Consider the following 15,980-nt stretch of genomic DNA (forward strand, 5'->3'; position numbering starts at 1 on the left):
AATTCACTCTAATATTAAAGCTAACAAAGTAAGAACACATTACACAAAATTGGTTATGCTGAACATAAGTATAGGTCGTTGTGCGTATACAAGAGACAATAATAAATTGCGTCCTACCGATGATCCAGGGGGTGTACCTATATGGGATTGAAATTTTTTTTTTTAGGTGGGAGTGGGGTAGAAATTCTGAATCAGGATTTCCAACCACATAATTATTAATAATAATTCCATACACACACACACTTTTTACCCCCCCCCCCCCCCTATATAAGCCCGTACACCACTGATATAATCTGATTAATACTATATTAATATAAAAATTTAAAAATAATTAAGTAGGTTGTATATGTACATAGGTACCTATATATATATATTAAATTTACTATAATAAATAATAAATATTAAATGTTAATATAGGTAGGTAGCTAATTAAAATAATTTCAACGATATAGGTATTGCATTTAATTTTTATCCCAATCAACTTTTCCCTAATCAGAAATCAGATTAAAATAAGCTGAATATTATATTATTATATATTTAGCCATATATAAGTAGTTATAAGCTGCCCAGCTAAAGAAAAAAGTTCAAAAAGTCAAATTAGAAAATTGTTCAATAAAATAATTAATCTAACCTGCACCATCAACCAGTTACATGTATTATAATTTATAATGATTATATATATTACCAAGCTATTACAATTTTATACTCATTAATATTTAGTTATTACTCTTTGGCCTATAAGTTGGATACTAAAATTAAAAATTGCATCTAATACATAAATGATAATTAAGTAATATTGGTAATAATTAGGTAATCTGTAATGCCTGATATACATATTAATGTATTCTATGAAAAAATAAATTTGTACTAATTAGTTTGAACCGCTTGATTCGTCATCACATTATCCTTTAAAAAAACATACTTATAGGTAGGGATGTTATACTCATTATACATTTTTTCACAGGAAATTTAATATTATCATTATAAATTATAATTTTTAGTTGTTCCATGCCTATAGTTTGTAATAGTTATAAAGGTACTAATACCTTGGATTTGGTGTTTTTGAAATTTACCACACATTTTGTAAACTTTATTCTGATTACTTTAAAATGCTTAATACTGGGTATGTAAATAATTTTTATTATATATTATAACATTATGTTCATAGCAATTAACAGAATATCTATTGAATTAAAATATTTAGTACCTACCTAATGCATTTAATTATTATCGTATGATATTATATGCAAGCGTTACAAACTAGACACAGATATGCATTTAATTAAAATTTTTAACACAGAACTAAGAACAGTAAAAGGGTTGCTATATTATTATGTTTTAATTAATTCATGATATACCTATATGATAATAGTAAATAGTAATTTGATAGGATTATCCAATAAAAAAATGCAACAGTTTAGGTTTAACTTCGGATTTAATGAAAAAATGATTACTAACTTAAAATATTCTTATTGCACAGTTTACAATCACCGAATGTTTAACCAATTAGCTTTTTACGAAAATTGTATAATTTTTAAAATAGTTACACATTATGAGCTATTTATAGACACTTGAAATTTTTATTTTATTTTTTAGCTCATAGACTTGGTCAATAAACTTGAACATTTAATACATGCAATATCCCTGCACATTTTTAACTAAAAAATATTCAAGATACATGGATGCAGTATATTTTTATAAGTGTTAGATTTTAAAATGTTGACATAAGCCATAAAAATATAAAAAATTTGAACTTTCTAAGTAAAGGTTTAAAATGTGATAATATAAGTTCCTCTGTCCTAATAAGTAGTTTTTACTGAAATTCGAAAATCTTAAAAATATATAAGCACAGTTTGTTTATTTAAATGAAGAATAACAATAGTTAGCGTTAAAAAATATTCTTCGTATGTTCTTGTTAAAAAATATCATTCACAGGGACTTGAATTTCTTATGTAGGTATATTACTTTATTTTTCAATACATACCTATAATGACATTTTTAAAATATTTAAATTAAAGTAAAGATATTATTTATTTTTTCCACGATTCCACGAATAATTTAATCTCACTGTTGAACGGTAGTCGGTTAGTATCGGTATTGACTAAAAAGTTTATAACAATAATATGATATAATATAGGTAAGTTGTAAAAACTTAATTTCAAAGTTCCATGACATTATAAATTATTTGAAGAAAGTCAGAAGTACTGGTTAAATTTATCTTTCTCAAATAAACTCAGAAAATATGTAAAAAAGAATATAAACAAATTTAAATACCTAATATAAACCTAGTCTTTTGTGAGTCAATAAAAACCGAAAAATGTACCTATGATATATTTATTCTCTCAGGAGATATCGCAATGGGTAGATCCTCGCGGGACCCTCTGTATATAGTGATCGACTGAATAGACAATTTTAATTTTAATTTAATTATTATGTATTTATTCGTATAGTAAACCTAGGTACCCATTTAAAATGTTTATCTCCTTAGAGACCTACTGACAACGTGAGAATGTTGCAGTATTATAAAAATGTATAAATAGATATTAAATAGTGTAGGTATAAACTAGATTACCTTTAACCTATATACTTTACTCGGTACCAATTTTAGTACCTAGTCACTATAATCAAGTGATCAATTACTTACCTCAGCTAATATAGATATATAAGTAGCTGGTATAGCACATTAATTATTATTACCAAACATACGCGTATACATTGGAACATTGTCTAATAAATTTTAAGTTGAAACGGATAATAGCACAAAAATATTTTTTTTATTAAAAATAATATGTCTATAAATAGGTAAATGGTTTTTAAAAGACATAAATAAATGTTATTTATTTCAGTTTATTGTTCGTTTTAAGTCCTTATAAATTTCAATACCGGTATATTATTTATAAGTTTTAGCGTATTGTCTAGGTTTAAAATTAAGATGTCAAAAAATGTATTCTCAAATATTTTTGAAATATTTTTAATAAAATAAACTTGTTGGTCATTTAGAAAATTGGAAGGGCGTACGCTGTTCATTACTGGAGGAAGTCGTGGTATTGGCAAGGCAATTGCTTTGAAAGCAGCAAAGGATGGCGCCAACATAGTTATTGCAGCTAAAAGTACTGAACCACATCCTAAACTCCCCGGAACTATATATACTGCTGCAAGAGAAAGTAATATTTTAAAAATACTTAAATACTTCTGATATTCAGTGTTGTTAAAATTGCTTTTATATAGGAATCCGTTCAATTCCTCGTTCCTTTAGTATAAACAGGAATTCGTTCAGTTCCTCGTTAATTTAATGTCAATAGGAACTCGTTCAATTCCCAGTTCCTATGAAAAAGAAACTCATTCTTTTCCTCGTTTCTCATGGTTCATGAGTTAATAGCTATATTATCATAATCAGTAATCACTAATCAATAAACACTTACATGTGAATAAAAATTTGGTAGTCTTGTCTATTATTTTTTTTATAGATTGAAATCATGATAAGTAAACAAAAATACAGAATTTTTCTCCCCAAATGTTTTTTTGTTAATTTTCCGAGAAGAACAAAAGAATTATAATATTTACGTTCCTATTCCTAAAAATAATGGAATTTATTTCTTTATTCGTTCCTCTAAAAAGGAATCGTTCCTTTAGGAAACTTTTGCTTGTATTATTTATTTAAGGTTTATTGATTGCAATTTGCAAAGCATTTATTCATGAAGTTTTCCTCAAATTATATGAGTCAAAACTTACAAGTCATATATTTATAAACCTTATAATTTATAAATCAAAATTATAAGATCACTAGAAAAAGATGGGCAAGTGGATATGTCGCTCTGCTGTACAGTAGGTTACAAATGGGTCACTGTATAATGGATGGTATTAAATTTGAATTCAATGATATAATATCATTGTATAAGAAAAACGATTCTGAGCGGAGACGGTATGTCAGTCTAAGTATAAGACATAGTATATACTTATCTATGGTACCTATAATATAAATTCCAAATTAATCATATCACAATATCCATTAGATACTTATAACGCGTTATACATCAACAACAAACCGTGATACTATCATAGATATATAATAGTGTACTTTAGAAGTTTTAAGTACCTACCCACGAATAATATTATACAATCACAAAAAAATAACTAAAATAGTTATTCCAGGTTTCTTAATATGTAATTTCGTCCAAATTTGAACTTAAAATGACTATAAAAATAATTTGTGTTTATGTATTTTTTAGATTTTTTGGTAACAGAATTATCTACTTACGTGGAATGTTGTTTTAAATTTTCAATCCTTAGATATAAAATTTGAACATTTTATAAATTTTTAACCACAAAATAATTATTCAATTTAAATTTTGTCAAAATTTGAACTTTAAATGCTTATAAAAAAAAATTGTGCATATGTATTATTAATATTTTTCAACTGCTATTGTAACAATATATCAGGAGCCTTGTATTAAATTTTTACACTTTTTGGCCCAACAGATAAAACTTTATTAATATTTATAGAAAAAAAAACTAAAAAGATTGAAAACTGACAATGTCCGTAAACAGCTCAAAAAGAGTCAAATTACTTTAATTAATTTTATCGTGTATAGAAAATACTAATATAAACATTCAGTGAAATTTTCAAGAGTCTACAGTCATTCGTTTTTTAATTACAGCAAAATAAGAAAATTGTAACATGAGAAATCGACTGAATATCAAATGTTGTAAAAATATGAATTTCAAATGCTCATAAAAATTAAATTATACTTGTAGACATTTTTTTTTTATTTGAAAAAGGTAGAAAAACTTAAGAGGAATCTTGTATTACATTTTAAAATCTTAGATTTAAAAAGAAAATTTTTCTGGAATTTCTAACTCAAAATAATTAACAAATTTTCGTCATTTATACGTATTTTGTCAATATTTGAACTAAAGATGCTTATAAAAATAAATTGTGAGTATAGATTTTTAATTATTTTCATCTGCCATTGAAACAATATACTAGTAGCTTACTATTACATTTTCAAGCTTTTTTAACCAACAAAAAAAACTAAAAAAATTGAAACTGAAAATGTCCGTTAAGAGCTCAAAATAAGTCAAAATATTTGGAAAATGTTATGGTGTATATAAAATACAAATATAAACATTCAGTCAAACTTTCATGTATCTACGGTAATTTGTTTAAGAGTTGCACCAAAAACCAAAATCAATTTTCTCGAAAACAGATTATGCGTTAAAATTCCCGTTTTTTCTTAATTTTAAATATTGGGAGCTACTGGAAAATTTTTACTTTTGACTCCCCAAAGTACCAACTAGATTCACTTTCCTATCAGAAAAGATACTGTTGAAGAAAATCTAAGCATTTTACTGTCCTAAAATGTGATGACAGACACGAAAATAAAAAAAAATAAATAAAAAAACACACATTATCATTGTAAAATCAATACAATACATTCATCGTTTCACTCAGAATCTAAAATGTGTATCGCATTTCTGATAGGTACATGGTATATCCTAGAATAATATTATTTATGCATTTATTATTTATTTATCATTTATGTATTAATTAACTAGCTGATCTTGCGTGGCTAGCGTGATCTTGGCAAGCGTTGCCCGTGACAAATTGAATTAGTAAGAGATTATAATTCATGACTAGCTTATGATAAACTAAACATAAATCTCTGTCACTTAGGATTATATTTATATATATATATATGGTATTATGACTTATGAGTTTCAATTATTTTGTGGTGATTAAAATTAAAAGAAATATAATAATCTAAAATAATTAAATGAAACTTGAAGTTGTTACACTATAGAGACCTACAGAATAACATTACTTTGCATTAAACCTGCAATTATTAATTAAAATGTGCTATACTGTTATTACTTATTGCTATAGAGTATACACCTATACCGATATAAAGTGTGTTCAACGATAAAGGTAACACGAAATATTTCGAATTTTTTTTATTGTGATAAATTGTGATTTTATTTTATTTTTCATTTTGAGTTTGAATATAAATTACCTACTTTAACTTTTTAAGCAACTTTAACTTATAAAGTTTTTTCTATCCGAAAAATTTTCTATGTATGTTGTATTAATCATATTTTTAATAGTCTATTATAATAATACGGTGAAATGTTAACCATGAAAATAATGTAAATGTACTTTACTTACGAATATGGGCCTTTTGTTATATTTTAATTTTAAAGCGAGTTATAAGTATTTTAAGATGTACAAACAATTGACAATTTTAAAACACTTATAACTCGCTTTAAAATTAAAATATAATAAAAGGCCCGTGAGGTTGTCAAGATAATAATCTTACCTTTAGATTTTATAAGAGGTCAATTCACTCTAATTTTTAAACTAACGGAGCTACACGTGTTTACTGAGCGTAAAATTTGCCATGTTACGCACTTGTAAGACGTAGATAATATACTTGTGTGTGAGCCTTATATTAAATTTCCAAGTTTTTTTACCCAACAAATACAATTTTATTGAGATTCATAGAAGAAACTAAAAAAAGGTAGGTAAGTAGATGTCGCTCCGCTATACAGTAGGTTACAAGTGGGCCATTGTTTAATGGATGGTATTAAATTTAAATTCAATAATATAATATCACCGTATAAGAAAAACGATTCATGACAGTGTGGAAATTGTATATTATATTTATATTACTACCTATTACTTGTTATTAATACGGTATCCAGTAAGTTGAATCAATATTCTAAAATTACAACAAAATAACCAATATCGTAATTATTATATTATTATAATTATTATTTATTTTTTAGTATGTAGGTAATTTCGTCCAAATTTGAACATAAAATAACTATAAAAAAACTGTTAAAAACTGTTTTTGAGATTTTTTGGTAACAGAATAATTTACTTATGTGGAACCTTGTTTTAAATTTTCAATCCTTAACTATAAAATTTTAAAATTTAATCAATTTTTTTAAGAGATTTTTTTGATAAAATTTGACAAACTTATGAAAAATCCAATATTAAATTTTTAAATTTAAATTTTTGTAAATTTCATGAAAATAATTTGCACATTTTCGCGATTTTTACGTATTTTGTAGAAATTTTAATTTTAAAATGACACAAAAATAAAAATAAAAAAACACACATTGTAAAATTAATACATTCATCGCTCCGCTCAGAATCTACAATTGAAATAGGTAATAACTAAAGTTTACAATTTATTGAAAGATATAGCCAAAGGTCACTTGAAAGTTAAAACTATAGAAGTAAGGTTATTAATTATTATAAATTATAACTATAGGTAGGTAGTTACCTATATAATATAATATACGGTATATATAAAAACAATATGTAAGTAATCACTAAATGTAATGTACTAATGTTTTATCATAGCTTTGTTATACTGCAATAAAATAATAATTATTATGTCATAAAACAATACAAAAACTTATTTAATTTTATTGGAAAACTAAATAGGTACCCATACCTATATGTAGTTACACGTACACAATATGTGCTTACCCATCTTAGTATCATGGGGCCCCTCCTTTTTTTTAGGGTCTCATAAATTTTTTTATTCGCTTGACGTTTCCCTAGTCTATATGACTATATATAGGGCGTAGCTGAGTAGAGGCTCTAGAGTCTAGAGCTCTATAGAGTACGTAGTTTTTAGACGAAATTTTTCTTTACAGGGCCCAGATGCTTACCCATAGTATATATAGCGTGAGCATGCTATACCTAATAGTACAAGTGTCAAATAACAAGTAGAAGGAGGTTTTTTAGGTTTAATTATGTGACTGCAGCTAAAATCTAACTAAACTCTGTTCTTAAAAACAATGGGCTCAAATAGGTCACAAGGGCGCCGCTGGCCGACCCTGCAGTGGCCCCGCTGTTGGATTCAGTAATCATTCAAATATGGCATACTTTTGAAAGATTACTAAATTATATTATGCTTATGCCTTATAAGTTATAACTTACATATTTTGTCTTCAAAGATAAAATTCCATAGAAATATAATTTTGGTTTTTGTGATTTCATTTCTGTGAACCTAATTAATAATTATTATATATTACTATTTAGTATTTTGTAATTTCAAATTTTTCCATAGTTTCATAGTTTAATATTAAACAAATTAATCATTATTCATCTTGTTAGGCTTCGCGTTAATATCATACTGATTACTGAGTCATTTTTTAAGCATCCTCACACTATTATTATGCTATTATCACTATTATTATTTTACATACTATATTAAAATTTTGATTTTTGGAATTTTTAAATAGGTAGGTACACTTGAAGATTTTTGAATGCTTAAGATTTTTTGTACCATTTAAGGATTATCCTTTGTATAAACATTTTAATAATAGAGCAACTACTTATTAGAATTTTTACTTATAGATATATCAACATTTTCAAAAAATTCACCTGCTTATAATTTGCAGTAAAAAAAGGAGTTACCACTTGAAAACTAAAGTTTCATAGCTACAGAACACTCCTTAAGTAGTAAAAAAAATATCAGAAATATGATCTTTAGGTATACTTAAAATTCTAAAAATTAGAATTTGAATAAATATTTTTAAAAGTGAAAAATGGTAGTGAAAATGTTAAATTAAGTTTATTGGGGCCTTTGTATTTCATTATGATTTATGAGGCCCCTTAAAAAAACTCATCCATGAGTCTTTGATTTGCCAGGCCGACACTGCCTACCTACCTACCTACCTTCAATCTTCACCTTAGCTTTACTAAAAATCTAGATACCTATATACACTTTATATGCTATATAACGTTTTCATTATATTTTAGTTGAAGAAGCAGGAGGAAAATGTTTACCTTGTGTTGTAGACGTAAGAAATGAAAGTCAAATAATTGATGCTGTTAAAAAAGCTATTGATGTATTTGGAGGTATAGATATAGTCATAAACAATGCAAGTGCAATATCATTAACTGGAACTTTAGACACTGACATGAAGAGATATGACTTAATGCATAACATTAATACAAGAGGAACATTTCTTGTGTAATATATACCTAATTCAAAATTGTTTTTTACTACTTTATTGACAGTTGGCGTTTACCTTATTATTTTTCTGTTTAGATCAAAAATATGTCTGCCTTATTTAAAGAAAAGCAAACACGCTCATATTTTAAATATTAGTCCTCCGTTGAATATGAATCCTAATTGGTTTAAAGACCACGTTGCATACACAATGGCCAAGTATGGAATGTCAATGTGTATATTAGGAATGGCTGAAGAATTTAAGAAAGATAACATTGCCGTGAATGCTTTGTGGCCTAGAACTGGTAATATTATGTAGTAAATAAATTATACAGATTATCCGAGCATGCTCATCCACCTTTTTTTTCTTGAATACCTACCTAATGCAGTTATTGAAAATCTGATTTACGGAATTTTTAAATATTGGTACTTAAAAACCATATTTTGAAATTCTTAAAATTTTCTTTACTATACAGAAGAGGTGTACAGTGTAGATGCTAACTTTTGTTTTTTTCAAATGAGAATCACCCTTTTCTACTTTAAATTATTTTGTCGATATTTTTCTGAATATTTTGACGTGCAGAATCAAAATAAATTCATACGAGTAGGTAGTCTTTGAGTTACCTATTTATAATTTTATATACCTACCTACTTAGAATAATAATATAATATAGGTTAATTATAATGGGTACTATTGTACTAATAGGGTACCTATGTAAGATATGTCTAGTTAGTTGGTTAAAATGTCTAGTTTGGAACCCGTGCACCATAAATAGAACAATTAAAAACATGGATATTATATTTTAGTATATTTTATACACCTACCTAGAACCTAGGTATAAGGTGATCCATTAAAATTCAAAACGTTTCGCAGTGACATGAAACTATGTATAAAGAGCAGGTAGGTAAGTGGATGTCACTCTGCTGTACAGTAGATTACAAGTGGATCATTGTATAATGGATTGTATTAGACTTGAAGGAAAATTTACAATCTTTACAAGGAAAATCTATGAGTCATAAATATGTAACCATGACAACGAAAACGTCTATTTTGCAATAAATCGATTAGAAAAAAAACCGGGTAGAAAGATAAAATATCTGTGCCCAGCTCAAAAACATATTATATGGTTATGACAACAAATTCGAACTAATGATTGTAGACATTTTTTTTGAAATGGATCACCCGATCACCCATTGGGCATTGGCTATTAGGCAGTGTTCGAATTGGGAATAATTAAGTAGAGGAGCTCAATCCAACAATTTATAAAATGCGCTCCAAGTGCAAAATTATTCAACGCAGACTCGTGGGGGGCTTTGCCCTCCACACCCCCCTTAACCAATTCATAGTTTTTCAATACAACATTTCACCTTATTTTTCGAAATTTTTATTAACAGAAATAATACCTACCTGGCTACCTACATATTTCGGTGAAATAAAAAATTTATAATTATCAGTGATAATATCTTAATAATTATAATGTGTGATATAGACGCATACGGGCATACCTATATGTCAATTTTATTGTGAACACTAGTTCACAGATATTTACAAACAAATGCCCAAATCAATTTTTATTAAAATTAAGAATGGATCTATGTTGTTGTCAAAGATAAACTTAATGAATTCTACATTTTTTATCTAAAAATATTTTTCATCCTATTTATTGTTTTGACTAGTAGTGTTCAACCTTTTTGACTCGCGATCCACTGTTTTATTCACAATATTTTCACGATTCGTGTCACCTTTGTAAACCGTGAAAGAAAAAAAATCTTTAGCTTTACGTAATATCCCTTGCATACGTGTATATATTGTTCAATTCATTCATATAGGTAACTTATTTGAATTCATAATTTATAACTTATTTTTTTTTTGCAGATATTTTATAATACAATAGTTTATTGTATGTACATAATATCTGCGAACTACTAAACTAGGCATAAATACAAACAAACAATAATAAAAAAATTAGTAAGGCATTAGGAAATCTAAGTCAGTGGTAATCAACCAGTGTCGCTACCAAATCTTGGGTCGCGTAATCTATAAAAATGGGTCGTGACGAGTCTTTTTTGTTTTAAAAAAAATAAGTTTATTATAAAATTATAAATTATGGATGCGAATAAGTTATGAATGAATTGAAGAATCATACTTTACAGTAGATATAATGATTGTTAAAATGTCTACTAAAATCAATAAATTGAGCTTACTTGTGATTCCGAACTTAAACAAAATATGTTTTTTGAAACTTTTTTTGAAATGTTTTTGGGCATATTTCTGCACGGGAAATTACGCAAAACTAGCAGCTTAGTCTTTTTTCTTTTATGGCCTACAAAGATGACACAAGTGACGAGTCGTGAAAATATTGTTACAAAAACAGTGGATCGTGAGTCAAAAAGGTTAAACATTACTCGACAAAACCATAGATAGGATGAAAAATATTTTTATATTAAAAAATGTAAAATTTCTAGGTATTCATTAGGTTTATCTTTGACAAAACAATTTAGATCCACTCCAAATTTTAATAAAAATTATTTTGGGCATTAGTTTGGTCCGTTCCCCGTAAAAAAAAGTAAAAAAAAGTAAAAAAAAATAGTTGGGGTACGCGAAAAAAAAATATAAATAGTAGAGGAGCTCCCCCCCCCAATTCGAGCACTGCTATTAGGTATATAATATTATAATAATAATATGTTACATAGATATATTCGATTATTTAAATAAAAACAAGATAAGTACCGCAAATTGGTATTAAATTACAAATAGTAATTTGAAGGTATTTATTTGGTATATAGTAATTCATACAGCAGCTGTTGAAATGTTGTCGGGCATAAATGAAGCAAAATCATATTCGCGAAAACCTGAAATAATGGCTGATGCAGCTTATTCAATCATAACCAAACCATATGATCATTATAACGGCCAATTTTTAATTGATGACGAAGTGCTAAAACAAGAAGGAATAATAGATTTTGATCAGTATTTAAGTGATCCAGGTATGAAATGTATTACTTATTTATCAATAGGTACCTATCTAGTGCCTAAGTACGTATTGGCAAAATATTAAAAGACGACAGACGTACTGTATACACTTATACACCTATAAGGTTTTTTTGTGTTGTTTTTTTCAGCAAACAACGGTAATCTCATGATGGATTTTTTTTTGGGAGAATATCCACACGATGGTTTCAACCAAGGTAAAGAATTGGCCAAAAGACAATCCCAGCTAAATGAAAGAAATAATGTGACTAATTAAAAGCTCAACATTTAATTTCAATAATTGTATAATTATTTTTATAATATACCTATTGTAATATCATTCAATGTTTTCTAAAATTACTGTTACATTATTACCTAGTATAATATTATAGACATAGCCCAATAAGCCCATACATGTGAAGATTCAGGGCTAATATTCGAGGAGCTTAAATATCCAAAATAATTGTGTTTTTTTTTGTTATTGTTTTCTGTTAAACCTTTTTTTAAATTCCTGTAAAGAAAATCCCATTTGTCCTAGTCTAGTATTTACATCAACCTTAAGTCGGCACATTTATTACACCCCCCTCCTCTTAACCATTGCAATATAAGTTATGAGAATCTGAATGAAAAAAATTTTGAGTCGGGAAAAGCAGTGAAAAGTTGCCCTAGTCTAATAAAAACAGAATTGACAACACTGTCTGCTGACTGCCGATATTAATTATCTTTCATACCTAGTTTCTTCTTTAGCTTGTTTTTCTAAGTTCTGTATACATGAACTTTTTAATTCATTTGATTCAATTGATAGTTATTTTTTTTAATTTTAAATATAAATTAAATACAATATAATATTCTAAAAAATGTATTAATAATTATTATAATAAAGTTAAATCCCCAAGAAACAAATAATTTAAATTTGTTCTAATGTAAAAATTTTAATTTGCAACCAAGTGAAATCTGAAAAGTAATTATAATATTTATGCAAAAAAGGATTAGATTTTTACATAAAACAACTTTTGGAAAAAAGTATCAACATTCTGACAGATTAAGACATTTTTCCTTAGGATTAATTTGTATTAAATAATTACAATTATACACAATAGTCAATACAATATGTATATAATATAATTATATAAATATATATGTACACATATAGGACACATAGTTACTAGAAAGTTTGGAAACATCATGAGAATGTGCTAACATTAAAAAAAATAAAAATGTTTCAAAACTTTCTAATCTTCTTATAAATAATTATAAAAATAACAATAATACATATTTATTAATAAACCCAAAAATAATATTAAATAAATAGTTTCAACAATATTTGAAAAAAAAATAATAAGTAGTTAGTACACAATACACATATAGTATGGTAAGGTAATATTTTGTAATTAATATTATAATAATTATTGTAATATAAATTATGATTTTAATCAATTATAACTGATATGACAGTTTTTTTTTTAATACAATAGCTACAAAATCTTTAAATGTAATATGCAATAAAATGTTGTGAACTAGATAAAAATCTCATTAGCTTTCTGCTTTTGAGTAGTTAAGTTGTTATTATTTAATAATAGTTATAACAATTGATTTATAATAGACAATGTATATTATAAAATCAATAATTAATTATCTTTTTAATAACATCATAAATTTTTTTTGAAAAAGTGCCATACGAATTATCATTAAAAGGGATAACAAAAAGTCACAGTTAAACCTTTTATTTAAATATAATAAACTATTTAAATTTTTTAAAACTAAACAAAGGTTGTATTGCTCTCAAGAAATTATCATGAAATTGTTGATTAGAAAACCGATTTACTGATCCTCTGGCAGCCTTTTGTAACGACAATTTTTGAGTATCTGACAACAACAGTGCTTTGTGTATAGCGTGTGCGTATTCCACTTCATTTGAAGCTAAAAATCCATTTTGCCCAGCACCGTCTTCTATAATTATATCCATCAAAGGGCCACCAGAACGATGTGCAATCATTATTAATCCTGCTGCCATACATTCTACAACTCCAATACCAAAATGTTCATTCCACATTGCATGTAAGCCAATCAACCCTGGAAACATAAATAAAATATTAGTTTCTATAACTTAAAAACTTGCATATTATTTTCATAATCAATATACCTTCGGATAGTTCGTTTTTAAGTTCATCGTAGCTGATATTAACTTTGAATCGTACATTATTTTCCAAAGACAAATGTTTACATAAATCCTTCATATCAACAACTCTCATTTCATCTTCTTGATTTCTTGTTGAACCAACAAAAACAAGCTCGATATTTTCCCATACATGCTCATTTATAATTTGTCTAAGATGGTACATGGCTTTGAGTTGTAATGGATGATCTTTTTCTGGTCTGAATTGTGCTAAGCTTATAATTTTCACAGATTTAGTTTTTTGTCTCTCTAACGGCAAACACTGGAAGTCAGATGTATCACACGGAGGATATACTTTGTAAGTGCTTAAGGGTCGCTTCCAAAGTGTATTGATATGATCCTCAGTCCATGAACCATTTACCATGATAGAATCAGCAAACCATCCAACTAAGCCGTATAGTTTTGCAAATAATTGATAATATACGAGTTTAATATAAGATATTGTTCTACGTTTTCCTTTTTGTTGAATCACTTTATTTATCATATCTGAACTTATAGTTGGATAATGCACGTAACAACTGACTTTACAACCACCAATGAGACAAAACAATGGTAATGTAAACGCATAACCCATAGTGTCAATGTATATATCAGGCTGAAATAAACGCAATGCCTCAATACCTAAGACGATAGATCCAAGACTTTGTCCTAAAAGAGTGAAATAAGGGTAATTTTCAGCTTCTACCCATTTTCTTCTGTGCAGATAAATAAATTCTAAGTTATTTGGTAGTGCAATGTTAAATCTCTGTTTTGCTCGTTTAATTATTTCTACCGGGGATACTTCCAAGTCACCAGTGTAGATAACAATTTTTACTTTAGGGTATGCAGTACTAACAGCATTGACGGCACACCACAGTACACGTTCACCACCTCCACCAGCATTGCAGTAAGGATGGAAAAACGCTATGCTAAATTGCGTTGGAAATTTCCTCTTTTTGCTTGCATAGTGCCATCGTAACACAGCAACAAACACGAACAATACAATGAACACTGCAACTAATGAAAATATGAAGTACAATAAAAGTTGGAAATACATATTATGTAAAGTTAATAGTTAATTTTGTTTAAAATATTCACACCATGGTGTATAATATATTTTTAAAATTTTTCATCGTATTTGAACAAAATAAAAATATACAATCTTACACGTCTATGATCACAACGAATCATGAATCGTGATACAATCACAGAATATTCTGTGATAATACGACGTGGTCACTTCCTATGTTTGATTAAGGCGCCCGGTGCCGATGCCATTTTGTCCTCAAAAACACACTCCGCGGGGAATAACGATACCGCCTTGTAGAATCAATAAAATTTCATAATTTTTTTTTTAATTGCTAGAGGGAAATATTCTACAGCCCACATCGATCTCTGTTTTTCAATATTTTATTCTCAAACTTTATAATATGTCCAAAAAAATACAAGATAAAAACAAAGCTGGGCAGTAACTAGTTAAAAAGTTAAAAGCTAAGTTAAAAGTTACTTTTTTTGATAACTTTTAACTTAACTAGTTAAAAAAAAATAGAATGTAGAAAATAACTTAGTTAGTAACTAAGTTATTTCTTTTTATAAATAATTGTAACTTAACTTAGTTATTTTGTTAAAATGAAAGTTATTTGTAAAAAGTTATTTACAAATTTTCATATTATTATGATTTATGTGATTAATGAACTGTATATTATTTGCATTGATATATCTGAAAACCGCGACGGAGGTATATCCATAGGTGCAAATAGGGGGGGGGGGCTTTAAAGGCTAAGCCCCCCAAAAATGTCCATAGCCCTCCCAAACATTTCCAACATTTTGTTTTAAGCGTATTCAATATTATCAAAGTAAGGCCCTATTAGCCACCCCAAATCTC

General features: G+C 27.1%; 2 protein-coding genes across 3 annotated transcripts; one reads left to right on the top strand and one right to left on the bottom strand.

The window, feature by feature from the left end:
- Positions 1–978: 978 nt before the first annotated feature.
- LOC100159594 (hydroxysteroid dehydrogenase-like protein 2) lies at positions 979–12,409 on the top strand. Of its 2 annotated transcripts, none has more exons than XM_001947678.4 (6): positions 979–1,123; positions 3,001–3,164; positions 8,777–8,990; positions 9,069–9,274; positions 11,757–11,957; positions 12,093–12,409. In XM_001947678.4, the coding sequence occupies exons 1-6, from the start codon at positions 1,110–1,112 to the stop codon at positions 12,215–12,217; spliced, it is 924 nt and encodes a 307-aa protein (XP_001947713.3). In that variant the 5' UTR covers positions 979–1,109; the 3' UTR covers positions 12,218–12,409. The 2 variants fall into 2 exon arrangements, with proteins under 2 accessions (XP_001947713.3, XP_029347138.1); XM_029491278.1 differs by lacking the exon at positions 979–1,123 and adding an exon at positions 2,673–2,802 and having other exon boundaries at positions 12,093–12,400.
- A 581-nt stretch (positions 12,410–12,990) lies between these two features.
- On the bottom strand, positions 12,991–15,271 carry LOC100168497 (GDP-Man:Man(3)GlcNAc(2)-PP-Dol alpha-1,2-mannosyltransferase). The gene is made up of 2 exons (XM_001948095.3): positions 14,084–15,271; positions 12,991–14,013 (listed from the first exon to the last, which is right to left on the bottom strand). The coding sequence occupies exons 1-2, from the start codon at positions 15,150–15,152 to the stop codon at positions 13,682–13,684; spliced, it is 1,401 nt and encodes a 466-aa protein (XP_001948130.1). The 5' UTR covers positions 15,153–15,271; the 3' UTR covers positions 12,991–13,681.
- Positions 15,272–15,980: the final 709 nt, after the last annotated feature.

This window comes from Acyrthosiphon pisum, chromosome A3 (assembly GCF_005508785.2).
Source record: "Acyrthosiphon pisum isolate AL4f chromosome A3, pea_aphid_22Mar2018_4r6ur, whole genome shotgun sequence".
NCBI lineage: Eukaryota > Metazoa > Arthropoda > Insecta > Hemiptera > Aphididae > Acyrthosiphon > Acyrthosiphon pisum.